Below are 21,982 nucleotides of genomic sequence, written 5' to 3'. Positions count from 1 at the left end.
GTGACAGCAGGTGGTGCTGTAATCTAAGCTGACATGGTTGTGGGTGCAGTGATAGGAGACCAAATCACACAAGCAAGAAAAGAAAAAAAGGGAGAAATCTAATCTTGAAGGAACATGTTATTAATGTCAAAAGTCATTGTCGGCATTTCCAGCTTCCTCACTGTCTTCTTCTCTGCTCATCCTCTGAGCCTTGATCTTCTCCAGACAGTCCTCGCACAGGACGCTCTCCTCAACCACGTGGAAGTGCTCAGTCATCTTGACGGGCTCCACGTTGGGCGTCTGCCTGTCGATGGGGTTCCTGTCCAGGTTGATCTTCTCCAGCTTGCTCAGCTTGTTGAGGCAGTTGGGGAGACGGCGGAAGAGGTTGTCATTCAGGCTGATGCTGCGGAGCTCCGTCAGGCCGCCGACGGAGCTCGGAAGGGCCTGCAGCCGGTTGAGGCCCAGGCTGAGCGTGTGGAGTTTGCTCAGCTGGCCGACCTCGGGCGGGAGGCTCGTCAGACGGTTGTTGCACAGGTTTAGGTCCTGCAGGTTCTTGAGGCTGCCGATGATCCCCGGGATCTCCTCGAGCTGCCAAACAAGTATTGACATGGTACTTAAAAACTAACAATATGAGGACTGGTTACAGAGATACAAATGCAAAGTGCAGAGGACTTAAAGCTGGATTTACTCTCCTCTGTGATCTTTTAATGTCAGTCAGCAGAACGGTCCTAATTTGGATTTTATCAAAGAAGAAAACCATTAAAAACAAAGTTGAATCTGGATTATAGGTGCTCCAGTGGGAGTGATTTACATGTTTCATACATTTTGGCTTCATTGGTCTTTCATTTCACAAATCAAAAAGAAAACAATGCATTTTGAAGCAATTTCTCTATAGTAAGTATCAGCAAGAGGCCCAGGGATCAGTTTATATTAAGCCCTGTTCACCCGACATCATCTTAAAATGAAAACACAAAACTCTTGTTGCATTTTGTGATGTGTGTTTACATGACAACGATGCTCGGAGCTCCTGAAATTGCAACTTTTTGAAAACGGTTTCCAAGGTACAACTTTGGGAGAAACCCTTTCTGGAAACGGGGGGGAAATGCTACTTTTCTGAACTGATGCTACGACATTACCGTGTGAAGAGGCAACGATTTTAAAAACGCTACGGTGCAAAAGCCAAACGTTTTTTAAAACAAAAAAGAAAAAAATTATGCGCTTTCTATTTGAAACGTTGTGGAAATGAGGTCTGGCTTCCCCTTACTTGAACCAGATAGTGAGACTTTGAACTAAAAAAATCTGAAAAAAAGACCCCAGAATAATACAGCATAATCTTTATGTTACCTGGGAAATATATCAACGACTCACAATGCACTGGGATAGTGACGCCAGGGCTGAAAATGCAGTGAGAATACAGGGTGCATGGAAAAGGAAGAGACAGTTATACTCACATAGTTGCTGTGCAGATCCAAAGCGCAGAGGCTGGTGAACTTATCAATAAAATTTGGAAGCTTGGAGATCAGATTCCTGCTCAGGTTCAGTTCCTCCACGTCCCACAGCTTCTCGATGCACTTCGGCACTTGAGCGATCTCCTTGAAACTGAGGTTCAGCCGCTGCTTGCTGTCCTCTATCGACTCCACACAGGCCTTGGCCATTTTAAAGGTGATCGTCTTCCCTTTTTGGGTGGCTCTCTTTCTCTTCACCATGCTGCTGCAGAGAAGAGCTGGAGTCGTGTGTTAGAGTCCTTTGGTTGCCATGACAACACAGGAAGTTAACGTAATCGTTAAGTGAATTTACTAACGAAAGTATTTCTAAGATATTTGATCTCTGGTCTTTTTTATATATATAATTTCGCTCAATTTCGCTCAAACAATTACTATTGCCTAGTTTTTTGTTTGATTTGTTTGTAAAGTTGTACCGAATGCTGTGTGACTCATGACTGATGGGTCGCATGAGCGCTCGAGCGGAGACATCGGGCAGGTCTCCGCAATGCTCGTCTGCAGACTTCGCGCAGGTCGCGGGTGCGCACGTCTGTGGCCATGCTCCACTTTGAGTTCACTGCATTGCGCGTTCCATAATGTAACGTAACGATCCCGAAAATATCTCCACTTCTGCTTCCCGGCTATGTTCATTTCCTTTTAATTTGTGATTGTTCAGACGTGGAGATGGGGGCGTCTCCTGCGCAGTCGGCAGAGCACAATCCGTGCGGTCACAAATTTTGGGCTGCGTGCGCTCGAACGCAGTGGAGCCGCAGCGGACCCTGCGTAACGGGGCGGATGACGATTTTGACGTCACTGCGCGTTTCCCACGCGTATATTGCGGAGAGCATGTTAAGGCTAATTTTACATCCCGTCTGCCTTTTTTTGTGTGTTTTTCTGTTGGTCATTCAGGCGCACACGGCAATTATTAACCTTTATATGTTCACAGAAAACTGTTTGATCTGTTAGAGAGAAGCAGGAGACACAGGAAATTGTTTTTGTTGTTTTTATGAATCAAATGTGTTATTGTCGTGTTTGTGTTTATAGTTTTCACAGTGTACCATCAAGCAATACAACTTCTGTGAAGAATAAACCTTGTGGACATCAGTGTGAATCGTGGACTCTCAATGACTGACAGTTACATGGATTGGCAGAGAAACAGGAAGTGCAAGATTACCAAACAGAGACCAGCCAAGTAACAGAAGACAACAAGTTTAGCCTTTCTCCCTAAAGAAAATACGGCGCAGGTTCTCATCCACTGTTGAATGACAAAGCACATTAAATAAAATTTTACCAGGGGTTCGTTTAGAAGCGTTTTCCATCTTACAACTGGATATGAGCTCAATCAGAAGAAATACATTTGTTACCAGCTTGAATTATCCTTCCGTTTTCAATCCAAGATTCCTCAAAACATTTCCAAACAGTTGTTTGTTTTAGCTTAAGTGCTTTGTCTCATCTTATCTGGTTTTCTCTTGCTGATCTGACATCCCCCCTATATGTCCCAAGCTTAATTGTTTCCTTGAGAGGCTTGATGATTTGATCTTTGATTATTTATTGACTGAATGTATGCATGAATTATAAATGTACACTCAGAAGCTGCAAATGAATCGCCCCTTGTTGGATAAATACACTTGTCTGAATTGAACTGAACGTCAATTCTGTTGTAATAAACCATGAAAAACAAGATAATTGCCCTTGTAAATATCTTCCAGTCTGACTCATTTGCCAAGCTTTTGTGTGATGCCACATTGATTTCATGACCAAAACATATGGCCTTCGCTCAGCAGTAAATGTTGTGTATCACCACTGCATGGACTTGTGGATTACTCAGCTGTGACCAGGTTCGAATGAATCTCATGCTTTTCAGATGACCCGCCGTAAGCCGACACTGTCGCCTTAGAGCCGGGGTCGGCAACCCGCTGCTCTGGAGCCGCATGTGGCTCTTTGGTCTCTCCGCTGCGGCTCCTTGAGCCTCGGTCCCACTGCGGTACATCCCTGAGCGCGGCGGTACAGTAAGGCAAAGTGCACCGAGACCCAATTGTGTTGCGCCGTCCCACTACAGTGAGTGCAGTAAAGTGTAGACAGAGTTGTGAACGATGTTGAAGGTTGCTGACCCCTGCCTTAGGGAGTCATTGTTGCCAGCAGGTGGCGTCCTCGTACTAATCAGTACACACAGCCTCAAAATGAAGATCCTGCACGTGGTTTTGTGTATAGATAGATAGAAAGATAGATAGATAGATAGATAGATAGATAGATAGATAGATAGATAACTTTATTCATCTCCAATTGGGGGGGATGAGTACCTAACAGTACAGACTTAAAAAGAAAGATAATAATTAAGAAAAAGATATATAATCTAAAAGCACACAAACATAGAACAGCTTCAAAGATTAACAAAGTCTCACCAGGTTCATTACACAAGCCCCAAACAGACATTATCGCCTTCACAACTCTTTTGGCTGTACGGCTCATACTGATCACCCACAAAATCGACTTGACCTCCCTCTCACTCGCTGGATAAGAGACCTTCTATTTTTTTACGAGACTGGAAAAGATGAGTCTCTCAGCTTTTGACTTATCCAATAAATTTAACAGTATTTGGGGTGCTTTCTTTCAACTATTTAAAAGGATGCCGTTCCCTTAGAGTGACCTAGATTATCGAGGGCTTGGTTGTTATTTATAATGACTTGTGTTTCTTCTGTTTGTTTTTTGTTATTTAGTTCTGGGTTGTTTCTGGGTGTGTTGTTCAATTGTTTAATTTGTGTACTTTTCGACATGTACTTTTGTTTTTTGTTGTTGTTTTTTTTTACAAATATGCTTATGTATTTGAACATGGTCTTTTGGAAAAGATGAACAAAGACTATTTTTACATTTTGCACCAAGAATGTCTTCAATGTTAAATCAGAAAATAGTCAGAGGCAGAATAATTTCACTGCCTTATCGATACGATGCAGCGAAAAGACACCTCAACACCCATTTATGTTCTCTTTTAACTAATTCAGGTTAAGGTCTGCGTAAAAAGCAGGGTGACGTCAGAACAAAGCTGATAAACTAGAAGTACTACAAAAAGAAGCAATAAATCAAAAATGACTTTGAGATCCTGCATTGATGTTGCATTTGTTTTGTCAAACAAAGATTTCCTTCCATTTAGAGACTCATTTCCTTCCTTTCTTACTTCCTGCCTTCTCTCACATCAACTTGCCAGCTGTCTGGCCTGTTTCCTTGCTGTTTCACCTCCAGTCATGAACTCAAATGCATCATTGTTTGAGTTGTGAAAATGTGCCACTAAGCACTTGTTGTTTAGAGCCTCCAAATTGAATCCTTACACAACTAAGAGTTTTTCCTCGACGATTAATTGTGAAGCGCGTTAATGGAACTGATTTAGAAAAACAGGACTCCGCTTCATTTATGCGCCACAAAGTCCAAACCACACAAAAAACAATAAAAGAATCACATGACATGCATATTGGTAAACTGTCACCTCTTGTGACTTGTCACATTCTCACTTCCCTTTAAAAAGTGCTTAGGTGGGAGAAGTTTTGGGTTTTTTTTTCCCCCTGAGCAGAAGGTAAACATTACTAAACGCAGCTCGCTGCACAAATGAGATGCTTGAGGATATTACACAGCACCAACTGTTAAATGGATTAGAAATATTTCATCATGCCAGATAGCTGGTGTCCTATCAGACACATTAAACCAGCCACAGCTCTGAAGTCTGGCCAAAGTCTGGCCAATCTATCGTGTTTAGACTGTCTGATCCAAAACAAAGCTTTTATGCAGAGATGAGTGGTAGCTTGTTGGACTTGTTTAGGAAAGTGGGCACCGTGGAGGCAGACGCATTTGAGTGTTTGTCTGGGCTTTGAACCGACGGTGGCTTTCCTCTCCTCTGAACTGCACTTTCGTGCCGCTGGTTCAAAGGTTTCCTTTTCATGAATGTTTGTTCCCATTTCTTTCGGGGAAGCTCAGCGAGGCCTGGAGAAAGAACTCCCTCCCCTTAGACACAAAGTCCTGGTAAATAACATCCCATAATCCCTTGCATAATCTAAATTAAATTAATTGAAAATGTATTACTAAACTGGCCAATACAACTTTGCATCACATCTACTCTGCACACCAATAGCTGATCGGTAAAGTCGATGTAGTATGACGTCAAGGCGTCGAGGAGCCCAAAGCCCAAAATGGTGACAGGCGGCTGGATCAGTAGGCCTTTGAACCAGAGCCTGACAAGCTGTTTCTCATTAGTTCTGCTCAGCCCACAATTCCCCTCAACAGGCGAGTGAATCACAGCAATGAGAGATGACAGTCGCCCGGACTGCAGATTAATAAATCTGGTTGTGAAACAGCAGTCACTGCCTGTCAAATGCATCCGAACAACAGGAAAAGCTACGAAGTTGTGAGATATCAAAATGATCAGATTGTCAGCATCTACACATCTTCCTCCATATTTTCACAAACGTTTTTTTTGTTCTTCGAGTGCTGGTGAAGAGTGAGCGGCACAAAACCATTTTCTAAGATGTTTTCTTTCCTACTTGGCAACTGAACTTCAGAAACAGGCAGTCGAGCGTCTTAAATTACAAGTAGAATGAGATGATGGATATTTTTCAACTGGCTTGACTTGGGGTTAAATCTGTGATCCTGCAGGTCAGTCTGCTGCTTCTTTTAATGCAACACTTTCTTTTTCAACAGGAGTGTCTTCCAGTATGTTTTCATGGAACCAAACGGTTTTATATCCAATAAGGTGCCTCAGAAGACATGATTTAATGCCCCTGCTTGTACTGAGTGAAAGTATGGAGGTCTTCAGTGTTGGGGAAATTCAGTTTCTACACGAACTAGTTCAAAGTTCAGTTCACAAATGTTATAATGAACGAGTTCAGGTCATACCAGGCAGGTTCTACAAACAAATTACAAGTTAAAATAGTAAAACCCTGAAGGAGACCATTGTGAACTGCAGTATACTGGTATCAACAAAGTCCAGAAGATGTGTCGACATAATTTTTGTACTAACACAAACACAATCTCAGGTAGGAAACTTAAGATGTACCTCGAAGTGCAACATACCAAGTGCAAAACATTTAAACGAGCGTTCATTGAACTCTTCAGGCACAACACTGGTATGTTGCTGGACAATCTGATTCCTCCCTCCTGTGACTTCAACTCTCTCAAGTCTTTCATTATCCTTTTTTGTTTTGTTCACTGTAGCTATACATTACTGTAACCACACCGGATGTGCTGCTAGTAGACTGTGTTTACTATGCATTGTGCTTCTATAGACGGAGACGATAGCGTGTGTGGAGCAGCAGGAGCACACACGCATGACATGGCTTCAGCTTTAACAATAGGTTGTTAGGCTGTTTTAGCTGTGACATCACATGTTTCTTTTTAAGTAGCCACATCAATCTCCCAATTCATCCACCTTGCTTTGCCCTCACAAACACCCAATTGAATTTTTTTCCCCGGCATTCATTTCCTCCTTTTTCTCCATTTCAACAATCTCACCCACCGAAAAAACTTCAATGTTGTTTTTACTGCCGATTATATTTTATTGCTGTTGGACCACTTCCCTCAAACCCAGGTTATCTACTCTGTGTGGTGTTTTTTTGTGGGGGAAACATTTTTCTAAGGTCTCTGGGGTTTCTTTTGTCTCGCGCATGCAAGGGGGTTCCATGTTTTCCTTTTCTAAAGTCATTTGGAGGGAGCAGGTAAACTAACCCTAACATTTAAATCTCCCCCTCTCTCATTACAGCCCTTTCACCGCCACGAGAGTCACTGACACCCAAATCTGCCTGAAAACTGCTGCAGCCCTCTCACGTCTACTTTTTCTGCTGACACAATAATCTTGAGCAGGAGTCACTCCTTACTGACTGCAAAGCCTGAGCGCTCATTCACAGTTGGAGGAAGCTGGTCTGGACAGGTTTTTTGTATTTTAGCACCGTTAAATGCAAATGCACTGCGATAAACCTGATTGGATCAATGTATATATGTACAATGGATGCACTGGAATCATTTATGATTGACCTCGAAGGCTAATTAAAAGAATTGACCACTTGTACTTGTGAGAACATGCACATGCAAAAATAAAGAAAAACTGTTGTTTTGTTGTTTCTACGTGCATGTTTGAACAAAAAAAAGAAACCAATGTAAAGCATTCTCAGTATTTCCTTGTGTGAGGCAATCGTCAACATGTTGTCATTGAAAACAAAACAATTTCCTTTCGATCGTTGTTGTGGAAACAGAGCTTTGACATCTTCAAATATGTGTCCCTGAACAACGGACTTTGGGTTAAAGTCCTTAATTTACACATATTTCTAATATAAAACTTTAAAAAGACAACTTCAGTGGTCAGTCAGGATGGACGCCATCAACGTCCATTCAAAGAGATTAGCTAAAAGAAAACAACAACACTTCTTTTGCATTTGGTTTCCATGTCTACTTTCGTATTTAATTCTCCTTTAGACTTTGAAATGTACAAACTGAACAAAAGCAGAAAATACTGGAATGTTGATGGATGTGGAGGTCAGTAGTGGGAAGAGAGAGGGAGACGAGAGAGGAAGAAAGCACAGAGGCGAGTTTCACACACATGGTTCCAGTTATAGCTGACTCCCATTAAGGACAATGTGGTCTGGAAGAAACTTTACATTTCACAGTCTGAGGGCAGTTTAAAAGACACTTCTGCCCACCGCCGAAAGGTCACCTTCAGTCATGTCACTTTGGGCAGGCTTAATCCAAACTGTGTGTCTGAGATGAACATGGGAGAACGACGATAGAAAGCTGGAACGCGCGTGGCTGCAAAGGTCAACCGTGGTTTATGTCGTAATGCTAAAAACAGGCAGGAGAACAAAACATGTCCAAATGTATAACCACATTTTAGTCACACTGTAATTTTTTAAAGGGAAAACATGTCTTCAATCCATGATATCACACCAGTCTTGACTTATACAGCCTCATCAGCTGTTACCGGGCGGATTATCTTTACAACATAGATTTGTTTGTTTTTTTTGTAACCATATAACTATCTTTTATACGTTTATATATGGAGCCAAACCATGTGTCTGAGCACTCAATTTAGTGCCTTAGGCTACTGGCTTAAGGGGTGGTAAAACTCTTGGACATTGAACGAAAGAATTTCATTAAAAAGTGGGACTCTATCTGCGTGGAAACCTCGCTGAAGATAGCAAGAGTCTCGCGGAGCAGGGAAGGGAGGGATCCGGTGCCTTTGTGTCTGGGTTTCAAGTTCACTGTTTAAAAAAGCTCTCCTTTGCTTTTCCATGCTGGAGTCCAGAGGATCATTAAATGGAAAAAAAATAAAATAAGGGGAGTCCAGGGTGCTTTCACACTCCACTTCATGGAACGTGAGACGACAACGGGGCCGTAGCGCTGGTTTCCGGGATAGCTGCCAATATGGCGTCTGGTTCTTCTTATCTCCAGCAACAAATGTTAAAGGTTTTGAAACTGTGATTGACGTTAATGTGAAACAGGCCAAACGCAGGTCGCATGCTGTCTCAAAGATCAGGTGTCAGAATTGTTTGCAGGTTTTTTTGGCTTCGCAGCATGTGCCTTTCTGTACGAGTCTTCAGCAGTGTTTAGCCCTTCAGTAACTCCACCCTTGTATATATGTATATGTGAGTATCTGTGTTGTGAACAGCCTGTTGCATCGATGTTGGCAACAGATGAAGGCGCTTGCAGGGTTGTGCATGCTTGCCTGTTGGTGGTGGTGGTGGTGGGGAGGTCAGTGGGCTAATTGCTGCATTAGCATCACCTTGGTGTTGCTGTGGTCATGATGAAGGTCAGTCTAGCCAGACTAAACAATGCTGGGAAATCACTAAAAAGTAATTTGCATTTCAGAATGACAGCAAACCTCTGGTCGCTTCTTTATAAATGTGCTCATTTTCGATTTCTCATAATTCCCTGGAGAAATTACTTTAACCGCAAAAAATCAAGACAAGAATTTGTTTGTTGCTTTTCCTATGTTGCTTGCCTCGATGCATTTCAGTTCAGTAAAATGTTAGAAAGTGAAATGAGGCAGAATTATGCATTGAAAGGAGCAGATGTTGATTTTAGGCACTAGTGTGCGGTAGTGTTTCGGTCTGGGCCAGCAGTAACAAAATACAACCCCTCCCACACACCGCACATTATGTCCTACAGTAAATGCACAATCCAAATCCAATGGTCCAAGGCCACTGTTATTATTTTGTTTCTTTGTAAAATAAATCAATGGATCAAGCCTTTTGTCATTTTGAGACGATATACATGTTCTATAATTAAACTTTGAATGAAGAAATGTGGTTTTTTCCATCCACTCCCCTACAAGTGGATTTTGCCGCTCTTTGAAGTCCATGAGACGATTTACCTTCAGCGAAGCTCCTCCTCCAAACACAAACTAGCCAATAGCATTCAACTACCCAATCAACTTTGGTTTCTTATAATGTCCATCGCAACAAACAAAGAAAAAAAAACCATAAACCCAAGGATATTTGCTATTGTGTATAATTATTTTCTCTCTCAAAATCACACGTAGCAGCATTACTCATCACAAACGAGCCTTCAGATCCGAACATCCGCCTTGTTGCTCTCAGAACACACAGACAACACAAGATAAAAAACAGGTGTGGGGAAAAAAAATAAAAATTCTCCGATATATAAAAAAAGAAAAGCATGTCTCATTTCTTCTTATAAAAAGTATCAAAATTCCTATAAAATCATATGTACAATTACACATTCACCTTCACAAACCAATTGAATACACAACAATGCAGATTATAAATAGACATCATTTGTAACACAAGGCACAGTTTACTAGTGGTGTGTGCGTGTGTGTGTGTGTGTGTGTGTGTGTGTGTGTGTGTGTGTGTGTGTGTGTGTGTGTGTGTGTGTGTGTGTGTGTGTGTGTGTATGTGTGTGTGCGAACGCTCTCTTCTTATAGCTGTTGCTCTCCAAACAGTATCTGAGCGTACACGGTTCCACTACATGATGCTTTCGGCTCTGGAATCGGCTTCACCAGATCCAGCTCCGCGTAGGTCAGGTTCTCCTCCACTATCTTCGGCTGAAGACAGAGAGAGAGAGAGAGAGAGGTATGAGAAAAGATAATGATGGGGCTATGAAGGGGAGAGGGAGTTGCTGGAAAAAGGAGGTTAAGAAAAAAAAATTATGTGGGACTCCATTAAGCTAATTACAGGGCTGAGGATGCTGCAGATTTACCGTCGGGGTAAAGACCTGGGTTTGGTAAATGGCAGCAGACTATGTGCAGGAGCCTCTCGGTCAAAGCATCATGCAGCAATTGATGCCATTAAAATGCCAAGTTACCACATATTTCATTCCAGTGACCTTATAAAATTGAACCTGGGTTATGTGGCATGCTTTATGAGTATTTTGGCACTATTTTTTAAGCAGACGTAGCTGTCAAATGGGTAGCTTTTTTATGAGTTGGTAGAAGGAGTCTACCAATAGGTCTACCAATGAGTAAAGTACTTCGGGTCCGCTCACATTACAATGTGAAAACAGAAAACCTCCATTGCGTTTGGTGTCTCAATTTCTACAACAACGGTACTTGGAGCCACTGAAGGTGCAACTTTTTGAAAAAGCTCCAAGTAGCTGTACAATAACAGCAATGGCGTCCACCGGAGTGTCATGACTACCAGTCCATATTCTCCTGGGACTTGATGGATTTGTAGTTAAGAGTCACCCATGATAGTAATCCAAGTTCGTCATCTGTCCATGTGAATGTCTGTGTACTCGCCTTGTTAATGTTTATAGCACTTTTACACGTGTGTGTGCGTGTGTGTTCTAAATGCATCGTTTTCAATGTTTCTGCTGTGTCCGTGTAAACTGACATTTTTAAATCATTCCTATGTAAACGTGAAACTTTCAGTCTTTTAAACCAGAGAGAAGTCACTTATTTCAAATCTGTACAAAAATGAAATGTGAAAATTAAAGCAAGCAACGGGATAATGATGAAGGAATGCTACTCACCAGCACTACTTTTCTTGGCTGAGGTTTTAATAGTTTGGGTTTCCGTGTTTTGTCTACAATGGGAACTGTGGGGACAAAAGTGATCGTTAAGCAAACGTGATGTCAGTGTAATTAATTATGTGAACCAGAGCTGTGAGATTTATCGCAAATTGCTTGTTTTGCAAAATCAAAATCTACCGTAACTTTAAAACTTTAATATTTCAGGAACATATTCTCGGCCAATTGCCGAAGATGCAACTTTTGGAAAATGGCTCAAAAAATGGATTTTGTGTGACTGGACTGTGGTTCAAGAGTAAAAACAGTATTTCCATTCAAGTTAAGGAAACAGCTTCATGTATTAAGGTCATATATAGAATTTGTGTGATGCCTGCATGTATTCATGTTATTTTGGAAAAGTAAATCAGACAAACACAACAGCAGACCTTTCCAACATCTTTCAGTTCAGAATGTTCTCATGAGTAATATTTACCTTTTGCTGGTATCTCTGGTGGTATCTCCTCCTGGTAGTCTCTGCTCCTTTTCTTCCGGTACCTCCTCTCCTTCTTGGGTAGAGCAGGAGACATACTGACCACACTGGTGACCGTCTCTCCTGAGCTGCAGCAGAACCACATTATAAAAGATTCAGTACATTCTGGAAGATGAAACCCAATAAAAGAACTTAAACCATGTAATAAATGTGGTTAGATTTCCTTGTAGTCTTTTTAAATTTTAAGAAATACTTTAACTGTTGAGGAATCTTGAGACAGGTGATTAAAAGAGGGAGTTTTTCATTTGAAACATTTGAGTTGTTTTTGTTTTTGATGAGATGTTAGTGAGACCCAAATCACACAAAAACAAGCCAATTTTCTCATATAATCAACGTCCTGCCAGATGTTACTATTTGACGAGAGGGTGACGTCACTGCTTCTTCTTGTGAGAAATAACGATATATGAAAACATAACGTCATCAAACCCCATTTACACAAAGACGGAGTCTGAGCACTTTTGAAAAAGTTCCACTTTGGGAGCCGTTTTTAAAAAGTTGCATTTTCAATGGCCCCGAGCGCCATTCCTGTGGAAACGGATCTCTAAAATGCAATGAAAATTTTCGGTTTTCATTCGAAAATGTTGTTGTGCAAATGGAGTGTTGAGCTTTTAGAAAATGGTTGTTTGCACACCACGGAGTCCTGGTAATGTGCACATCAGGATGGATATGTCTCACAAGAAGCAAACCAAATGTTTCCTCACGGAGGGTATTAAAGTAATAAGTTCAAAAATCGTACCTGTTCTGAGGACTTTTCACCAGGTGGTAGTTATCTGCAGAGAGGCACCACATATTAGAGCTGAAGACTGAACACATGAGTCACATTCCTGGACATTGCCGCTGACCTTTTAGCCTCTGCTTCCTCTGTATGATCTGGCAGGTTACTGTCACGGTGAACATGCACATGCACAGCAGGCCCACTGAGCAGATCAGCACGGCACACAGGTACACGTCTGAAAACACACATAACATGTCAGAATTATGCCTGTAACTTCTCCGCATGAAAACGTCTGAAAAAAAAGGGACAATTTTGAGCCACTGTAGTGTTTCTCTTTAGTTTTGCCTATTTTTGCACCACAAAGGCACACAAACACTAAAAATACCTCGACTTACCTTCAAACAAGCTCCACAGGCTTTCTTTGGCCTTGGTTGCTGGTAGGATATGCACTATGAGGGAAAAAAAGAAACACGTGAGGTCGGCTGTGGCTTCTTTCCCGTCTGATTACACGTTGGATGGACTTTAAATAAAGCCAAACGTAGGAAGAGAAGGAGTCTGAGCTGGTCTCCTCCCTCCCTGCTTGGTCGTGTCTCTGACTCACTGTCCACGAGGCTCAAGCTCTAAATGCCTCATTAACCCCAGACATCGGTGAAAATGGCTTCGGGTTATGCCTCATCCTAAACTTTAGCCTCACACTTTGGTCATCTTCTCTACAATCAGAACAAACAGACTGATTTCATGCAAAGATCAAGGAGTATCGTGTTTACCGATGAATATATTTGGTTTTAGGCTGAAGTCAATCAGAAGAAATGGCACAAAATGACAGATATGAAAGCAAACGTCGTAAACAGGGTTGAAAACCAAACTGTTCTTGTTCTGAGTTAAACAGCCAGAACCACTGAAGCTTTTTGTCAAGGCTTGTTTCCATTATCCTCACAACATAGCTTCCGTTTGCTTCAACATTGAGATGAACGTACATTTTTAAATTTTGACCCCACCTTTACCTTAATTTTCTACATGTTCTGTACTCTACAAGACAAGAAAAAAAGAGAAGATAGGTACATTTAAAAAAAAAGAAAAGAAAAACTGTAGTATTTGGTTAAAGTTGGCTAAATAAATAATATTTTCAATCCTTCTCATGGTCCTGCAGATACCATTGAAGACATTTGTTGGTGAAACATCAGACTTTATTTTTCTTTTAAATCTAAGCTCAGAGGGAAGACATTATTATACTAAAGCAACTCTTCAGTGCCTTACATGATCATGTTTTGGTCAATTCCGGTAAAAAAATAAGAGTTGTTTAAACTTGTTTGTCATGGTTCTGCTTTTATATAGTAAAATAAAAACAAAAAAACAATGGAAAATGTTTGTGTGACACTAAATAGGCCAGTAAGAATCAGGAAGAGATCATATTTGACTGAAAAGCTAATCTGAAAGATCTAATAATCAAACTCAAACATAAATATCCAAACTTTAGCTTATCACAACTACTCAGTTACTGCAAAAGTACTAATATAATTAAATAGACAATTTTTTTTTCTTCACATTTGTCAATTCTGTGATTAGTCAAAAAATTATTCACCGAGCAAATCTTGATAATGTTGATGACATTTATATGGTGTCTTTTTCTGTGTGGGCCTTCGTCAGTGCAGCAGCTGCACATGCTGGAAGATGCTGAAATGAAATAAATCTAGTGGGCTGCCTGCCATAAAACCATCTTTTATCCTCATCTGAAAAATGTCTTCTTTATACTGCGACGTCTGAATGGTTGAAGATGAGAGCTGACAACAGTGGAAACATTCTTCCCCGACTCCCCCCCCCCCCCCCCTTAATTCATCCAAAGGCACAAAGCTGCACTCAATTACTTACTGTATTCTCCACTTGTGGCTGTAAACATCAACACGCAGACACGAACCGGACTCAATAATGACCCTGTGATTGAATCAGTCGCTGCTTTAATTGACTGTATTATAAATGACGAGATAAGCACACAGTCTCTTTCTGTGTCCTAGCAAAGCTTTAAATAATCCACCCTGCAGTTTCCTCTTGTCTCTTTGCAACTTTCCCTTTAAAACTAGGCAAGTTTTCTGTACACTCTGTCCTCTTTATGAGCGTAAACACCAGCTTATGTTGCCGGCTTCTTCTTTTTATGTAATTTGTCTTCTTACATTTCTTGCAGCACAACCACCAAAGCACTGTTTTTGTGGGTTTTCATCATCATTTTTCTTTATGCTATACTTAAACCGAACCACATCCTTATACCTCGTAGAAGCAAGGCATCGCATTTGCTCCCAATCGCCCACGTGTGCTATAGAAATACCTATGGGCTCAGTTTGTTTATGCCAAGAGTAGGTCGTGTCCGCACTGTGCCGAACTGTCTGACCTCCACGAACATGTTTATTATAGCAGCAATAAGTGGAGTAATGGGGGTTTTGTGGAATCGTGGAAACACCTGGTCACCTGATGTGTTCCTGACACATGAATTCCATTAGTTCAATGTCACAGAAAGTAACGCACTTACGTGAACATAAACTCAGCTCAGGAAATAAATCTCATTTATCTCAGTTATCTGTGTTATTTGAAGTGAGGTCCCACAGGAGGATTCACACTTTTCAGACGTTGAGCTGATGTAGATCATAGATGTCGACTGCTGCTTCGTTCGGATTTTTAGCGCCTCGGTTGGTCCATCACAATCGCTCCAATACAGAACTGTAGATATCACAGGGATTGTGCATGTGCATAGAGCAAGGGTGTCAAACATAAGGCCTGTGGGACAGAACTGGACCATAAGAGTCTCCAATTTGACCACCATATCACCAAACAAATCCTAAAATTTCAAAGACAACATTCAAGTTTTTTTGACTTTTCGCTGTGTTTTGCACCAGCATGTTTCAATAAAACTGGCTTTATGTTAAGACTGCAGCCATTTTCCGTGGTAATAGTTGTTTTTTGTGTGTGAAAATATATACATTTTATACATATATACACAACAAACAAAATCTCTAAAGTTCAACTTTATTGGTTATTATGGCACTATTTTATCAGTCAGGTCCACTCAAGAAGTAATTGGACTGTTTATGTGGTGCCTGAACTGAAATGTGTTTGACTCCACTGGCCTATACTTTCAATTAAATGACCTGCTCTTTCTGTTTTATTCATGGAGTTAGCTGACTGTGAGTGAATGCAGGTCACAACTTGCACAAACTCACCGTAGGACAAATAATCACAAACAGTGACAACTACAGAAAAAGGAACCTCACACATGCATAGAGAGAACATGCAAACTTCTTATACAAAGCTTCTGTCCTTTAGATTTAGGCGGGGTGGCTACACTACATCACTGTGTGGCTCAAACTGACTTGAATAATACATCCACCACAGGGACTTACATGCAGGTGTCGACTCCCCCAACCTGCTAACCAAAGAAGGAGCTCCTTGTCATCTTCAAGTATTTGTATTTTTTCAATGCCCTAATTGCAGTATTCATCTGGAAAGTGTTAATGTAAGCTTTATTATTATTATCACAGAAACCATAATGGACCGGCACTTCCTCAGATGAAAATAGCTCTCCACATCCTCCACCGCAAAAGGTTAAGAGCCAGACACGAGCCGACTGGCCACAACGACTGCCGCTGCCGGCCTCACCTTCCTCCGCACAACTATCTCTTGTTCCTTTTCTGCTGAGTCTTTCTGGACTCCGCGTCTGCTCTACTTTCGGGGAGGGAAACTCCTTGCCGGGGCCAATGTCAACAGCTGTCAGCAGGGACCGACTGCGCTTCTGCCCGGGGCTCAGACTTGGCTGAGGACGCCACGAAAGTCGCAGCCTGAAGGAACGTTTCCATGGAAAATGCGGTGTGAAAAATGTGGGGCAGGACAGTGAAGACATTTTTTAAAAATGAAGCTTCATTGTATGGATAGTCACTAACTGCTATTAAAAAAAAGCCATGCCGAAAAAATGGCTGTGCAAAATTCTCGCTGCAAAACATTATGAGTGTCAACGTATTTTTGCTTTATTTTTTTTCAAAATGCAAAGCGAAGATGAGAAAGTAAACCTACTACTCAGATTTTAGAGAAAAAAAAGCCTAAAGTGGCTACACACCCTCCGTGTTTTTCCTGTAACTTCATTCAAATGCTATCTTGTTGAGACAGACCTTCTGTGGGAAACACTTTATCACTTCCAGGATCCACGGTTTCTCCTCACAGTTCTCAACGACATTGGTTTTTTTTACATTTTGTGATGGTTGATTACCTGGAAGCTCAGTGGCACTTTTACCCTAAACCGTTACGTATGTTATTAGAATTCAAGTAGGAAAAATTAAAAACTCATGTTTGAGCCTTGTGGTAACCTCAGCACTGTCATAAGGACTATGGTAAATGGACAAGTAGTAAGATAGTGGGAGTTCCATATTGAACATTAACGGATCTGTACAACAAGCAAATAATCGTTAAGCCAGCTTTTAAAAACATGAACAGCCCTAAGTTCTTTGTTAATGCTGAGGAGGACAATTAAAAGGCCGGTGCAGGAGGACTTGAAGGTATGCAATGGTACATAATATAAATGTAAATCTGGATTAATCTCATTAAGACCTTTAAAAATTATTTTAAAAAACAACTAAAATCGTCCCAAAAAGACACAGGGAGCCAATGCAATGCTTTTGAAACTGGTGCCTGAATTCAGGACAAGCAAGCACGAGTCATACCTGATTCAATATTTTGTGGCTTCTCACAGGTAGGCAGGAACTTCCAAGACACTGATCTGTCAAGTATTGTATGAATGCCATATGAATGAATATATTTTTGAATGCCATATATATGTGGCTTTTAGTTTAGTTTCGTTGCAGTACTAATTCCCCTACAGGGACACAAATAAAAACTGAACTGCAAGAACAATTAGAGTCTAACTCAATAACAAAACTTCTTGGGTCAACAAATCTGTCACCACTGTGAATCAAGTAGGAAAGACTGCTTCTGGATTTTTTATTGAAAGCGCAGGGATTTCACTGCAGCAACTGATACCAGTCGATGTGTCATCCGTTCCGCTGTGCGAAGGTCTCGAATGCCAGCAGAGGCACTGAAACCTCACGCGTTCTCTCTGCTCTCCATCCAAGCTTAGTGATTCGATCAGAGCCACGCCGACTTATGGGGATGGAGGATCCTTTTATCTCCAGGCCCGCGGTGACATTTCCCTTCCCTAAATCAAAAGCAGCACGTCGCTCGGGTCCACTGAGCCCACTTCTGCAGCGTCCTCAGCCAGATGAATTACATCACCAGGTTGTGGTCAGAGAAACTAGTGCTACTGGAGACACATAATTGCTCTCCGAGGACTAATAGTTATCGCCGTTTGAGTGTCCTCTATGCATTTCTGTATGTTTGAACATCCACTTGTGCTTTGAATCTGCATTTGACCTGGGTTACTTTAGAGGCACAGTTAGAGTTAAAATCTCAATCCGACATCTGCTTTAACTTCTTGGCGTTTGTACTACTATCAAAACAGTATTTGTCATTGTTTCTGTTGTGGTTGGAGAGAGAGAGCTGTTAAATCTCTGCTTTCACACCATCAAGAGCAGTGATGTCATTTTGTTGAAACCTCGCCACAAAAAAACTCAGCGTCTGCAAGATACGATGAAGCTATGGCGTTACCAATGATTGATAGCTCTGGAGGCCCATTTTTAAAGGATATGTCAAACCATTTGAGCAATAAAAAGCTCTTTCTTATACTTCATATATGCATTTATCATTCTTGAGTTTAAGTAGCAACTATTTTTTTTACTACTCCTTTATAAATGACACAGCAGACTTGCTGTTAAGAGTTCTAACTACAATAGGAGCTGTGGTTACTGAAGAATTGTGAAACATAAAGAGGTTTAGAAGATACACATCTCAATATCTCCAGCCACTTACCACCTACATAACCTATGGAAGTCCCGCTCTTCATTACTAAATGGGAACTCAAGCAATTTAACCAAAGGTCATGAATTTCAAGTTAAAACTTGTTGTTTTCAAGCTTGAGTTTACATTATTTGATAGCTTATCTACACACACAAAAACCATGAAAGATACATAATTCAACATCAATATCAAATACTGTGACGCAAATAAGCACAGACTTGAGGATTGTTGACAGTGGAAACACCAGAAGACAATTCTTTAGCCAGTTGTTGGATTACAAGAAGGTATGACCAACACACCAAATACTGTTCCTTCTTTTTGTAGGTATTGTTTTTGTTCAGCACGGAATGTTTAACCATACGTCTTTCTAATCTAATCACTGGCAGAATAAGTATGACCGTCTGTGCTCAGCACTGCCCCCAACATGAGGTAAAAATACTGATGGCCTCATGTTAGACTTACTGATCTGATGTGAAACCACACTGAAAAGTCACCAGTACGATATAAATACACATGGAATATATGTGAGGACACATAATAAAGGTTTCTACAAACAATAGTAAGAAATATTGAGAAAGCAAAAGACACGTGCTCAAGGAATAGCTCATTTTATGCTTTAGGTCTCGGCGCCTTATCTGGCAAGTCTCACTGCTATTCTGCTATTCAAACATGGATTTGGTGCCTTTTGGCACCAAAATCCATTGAATCCATTTGAATTGTACTTGAAATGAATCGCAGATTTATTGTTGAAGTGATGTAGTGAAATGTTCCCTCCGCTCATGTAGGGGTTTATTGTTTCTATGTTGGATGTGTTGCTCCTGTTCCCGAAGGACACTATGAAGAATGGTTATTAATCCTCACATAGTAGCTGGCCATTATTGTAAAAGTAAATTATTGGTTTGTTGTTCGGGGTGTTGGGGCAATTCATTGCATCCAAATAAGAGGAAGTCTACTGTGACTCTCCTCGGTTGTGTCAGTTTTAATGTAAACCTTTCAGATGCAAAGAAGTGAAAAAGAAAACAAGCCAATAAATGCAGCTCTCTCACCTCTGAGCTCTGTGGCGGCAGTGCAGTTGGACGAAGCCTTCCAGCGGGCCTGGTGCTTTTTAAACTCCTGCACCCGACACATGTAGAGCCCCCGATCTTCTTCCGACACGTTCAGAATGATCAAGTCGAAGATCTTCCCCTGCTTGACTACTGTCAGCTTGAGTTTGGGCCATGGGAAGCTCTTGGTGTAGTTGCCATAGAAACGTGCTTTCCTCATGTTGACGCGGGCGATGAGGAGCTCGTCCTCCGCCCTGTCGGTGCCCGCTGGCAAAAAGGTCCATTTAACCACCGGCAAAGCTGCATTCCGCCGTCGCTGCGACACGACGCATGTCAGGGTGATGTTCTGACCCTCCTGGGCCACCGTGAAGGGGTAGGGGGTGATGGTGACGTTGATGGACAAACTCAAATCTGGAAAGCACACAAGTTGGTTTAGAATCTGTGATTTGGAAACAATTTGGACTAATACTCCAGACCGGTCTGGAGACGACAGTGTAAATATCTTGGTCCTGATTCGGCCAAAACAACCAATTGCATTGGAACCAGGAAGTTGTTTGCGATCCTGAGATTGCTGAAACCATTTTCATTTCTTTTTCAACTGGACCCTGACTTTCACAGTGACTTTCACTGAAACCTGATGGCTTGAACATGGTGTCTGTTAGTAGAAGTGATGCATGACTGACTCCTGATAACAAAGGCACTGGGACAAAAAAAAAAAAGCCCAAACCCATTCTGTGAAACCCACACGGCACGGGACTCAACAGGAAGTTTGTTGTTGTTCAACCACTTGTCTTCCCACTCTCGGCGTTGGCCCTGCTGTTTTTGGCAACGCTGTAGACATACGTGGGCCACATATTGAGGAACCGACTTTATTGCAGCATATGTCGCATGGTAATGTGTAACACATCTGCTTTTTCAAGCTTCGGGCAGTTTCATCATCCACACTTTCCACTGTCACAAAAGCAGACACTTTCAGCACAAATCACAGGGTCCTTTAACGTTTTTAAATTTGGGGTTTGATTAACAAAAAAAATTAAACAATACAAGTATAGCGCAGAGCAGGAAAAGTGCTGCTGGTCATCTAAAGTGCCATGAATTACCATGAAGGTGAAACTGCAATGCTTAGATTTCCTTTCAAACATCTGCAGGAAAAACACAGATTTTCACTTCAGGATTCCCTCTCATCTGTGCAAACATGTGTCACATTGGAAAACAGGTTATTAACTTTCCCAAATCCATTTAGAACTGCAGGGAACTCAAGAAGCAAGATCATTACCTTCTTCATTTACCTACATTACTTCTCAACATCTCTTCAAATATCTTCCCAACATCGTTTGTTGGACTATTTCTGCAAAACCAAGTTATCTCAGCCCCATCCTTTCTTCTTTTTGTTTGCTCCAGAGCAAAATAATCTTTTCCTACCTCCAAACAGCACTTGGGTCAGGAGAGCGAAGACCACAGAGGAGATCTTCATTTTCCACGACTGCAGCCTCCATAAACTCCTAGTTAAATGCCCCTGAAGAAAAGAAGCCTCAAGCTTCCTCCTCCTCCTCCTCCTCCTCCTCCTCCTCCACCTCCTCCTCCTCCTCCTCCTCCTCCTCTTCTGTTTTCTCTCCCCAGCTGAGGAGTGAAATATGAAACATTGGAGGCTCTGTTTCCACTCAGAACCTCCCTCTGACCCTCCCCCAGCTCCTGTCATCCCCAGCAGAAGCCCAGTTTACACACACACACACACACACACACACACACACACACACACACACACACACACACACACACACACACACACACACACACACACACACACACACACACACACACACACACACACACACACACACACACACACACGCACACACGAACACACACGTAAAGGTGACTGAAACAAACAGGTGATCACACACACACACACACACACACACACACACACACACACACACACACACACACACACACACACACACACACACACACACACACACATACATACATACATACCACCTCTGGCTCTGGTGGGAAATGTGACTTCCTGGGCAGGATGGAGGCGTGGGCGCGGGCTGTGTGTGTTGTTGAGATTGACGCCGAGCAAATCACACTTCCAGCTGTGTGTGTGTGTGTGTGTGTGTGTGTGTGTGTGTGTGTGGGGGGCAGACCTCAGTCAGGGTTTTTATTTTGGAACACACACACACACATGCTGACACAGTGGGAAGGAGGGGATGGGGGCGAGGGGGATGGTTGCAATCTGTGTCTCAGTGTTTCAAGTGAGACCATGCAAAATAATTGTGTCTGAATTTCTTTGCTTCATTCAACAAAATGCATTAAATGATCCCTCTGATCAATTGCGAGTCCAATCAGGTCGTCATTTATCCCCGATGGATATGAATTT

At 41.7% G+C, this 21,982-nt stretch overlaps 2 protein-coding genes across 2 annotated transcripts; both read right to left on the bottom strand.

Moving 5' to 3' along the window:
- Positions 1–126: 126 nt before the first annotated feature.
- Positions 127–1,685, bottom strand: lrrc18b (leucine rich repeat containing 18b; the record flags this gene model as incomplete). The annotated part of the gene is made up of 2 exons (XM_080517032.1): positions 127–567; positions 1,431–1,685. The coding sequence occupies 2 exons, from the start codon at positions 1,683–1,685 to the stop codon at positions 127–129; spliced, it is 696 nt and encodes a 231-aa protein (XP_080373158.1).
- A 6,214-nt stretch (positions 1,686–7,899) lies between these two features.
- vstm4b (V-set and transmembrane domain containing 4b) lies at positions 7,900–21,105 on the bottom strand. Its single transcript, XM_080517528.1, has 8 exons — positions 21,019–21,105; positions 19,600–20,007; positions 13,060–13,113; positions 12,792–12,899; positions 12,686–12,719; positions 11,893–12,017; positions 11,424–11,488; positions 7,900–10,497 (listed from the first exon to the last, which is right to left on the bottom strand). The coding sequence occupies exons 1-8, from the start codon at positions 21,068–21,070 to the stop codon at positions 10,372–10,374; spliced, it is 972 nt and encodes a 323-aa protein (XP_080373654.1). The 5' UTR covers positions 21,071–21,105; the 3' UTR covers positions 7,900–10,371.
- Positions 21,106–21,982: the final 877 nt, after the last annotated feature.

This window comes from Blennius ocellaris (genome assembly GCF_963422515.1).
Source record: "Blennius ocellaris genome assembly, chromosome: 21".
NCBI lineage: Eukaryota > Metazoa > Chordata > Actinopteri > Blenniiformes > Blenniidae > Blennius > Blennius ocellaris.
Note: the sequence above shows the minus strand (reverse complement) of the source record. Positions and strands in the feature narration are given on the sequence as shown.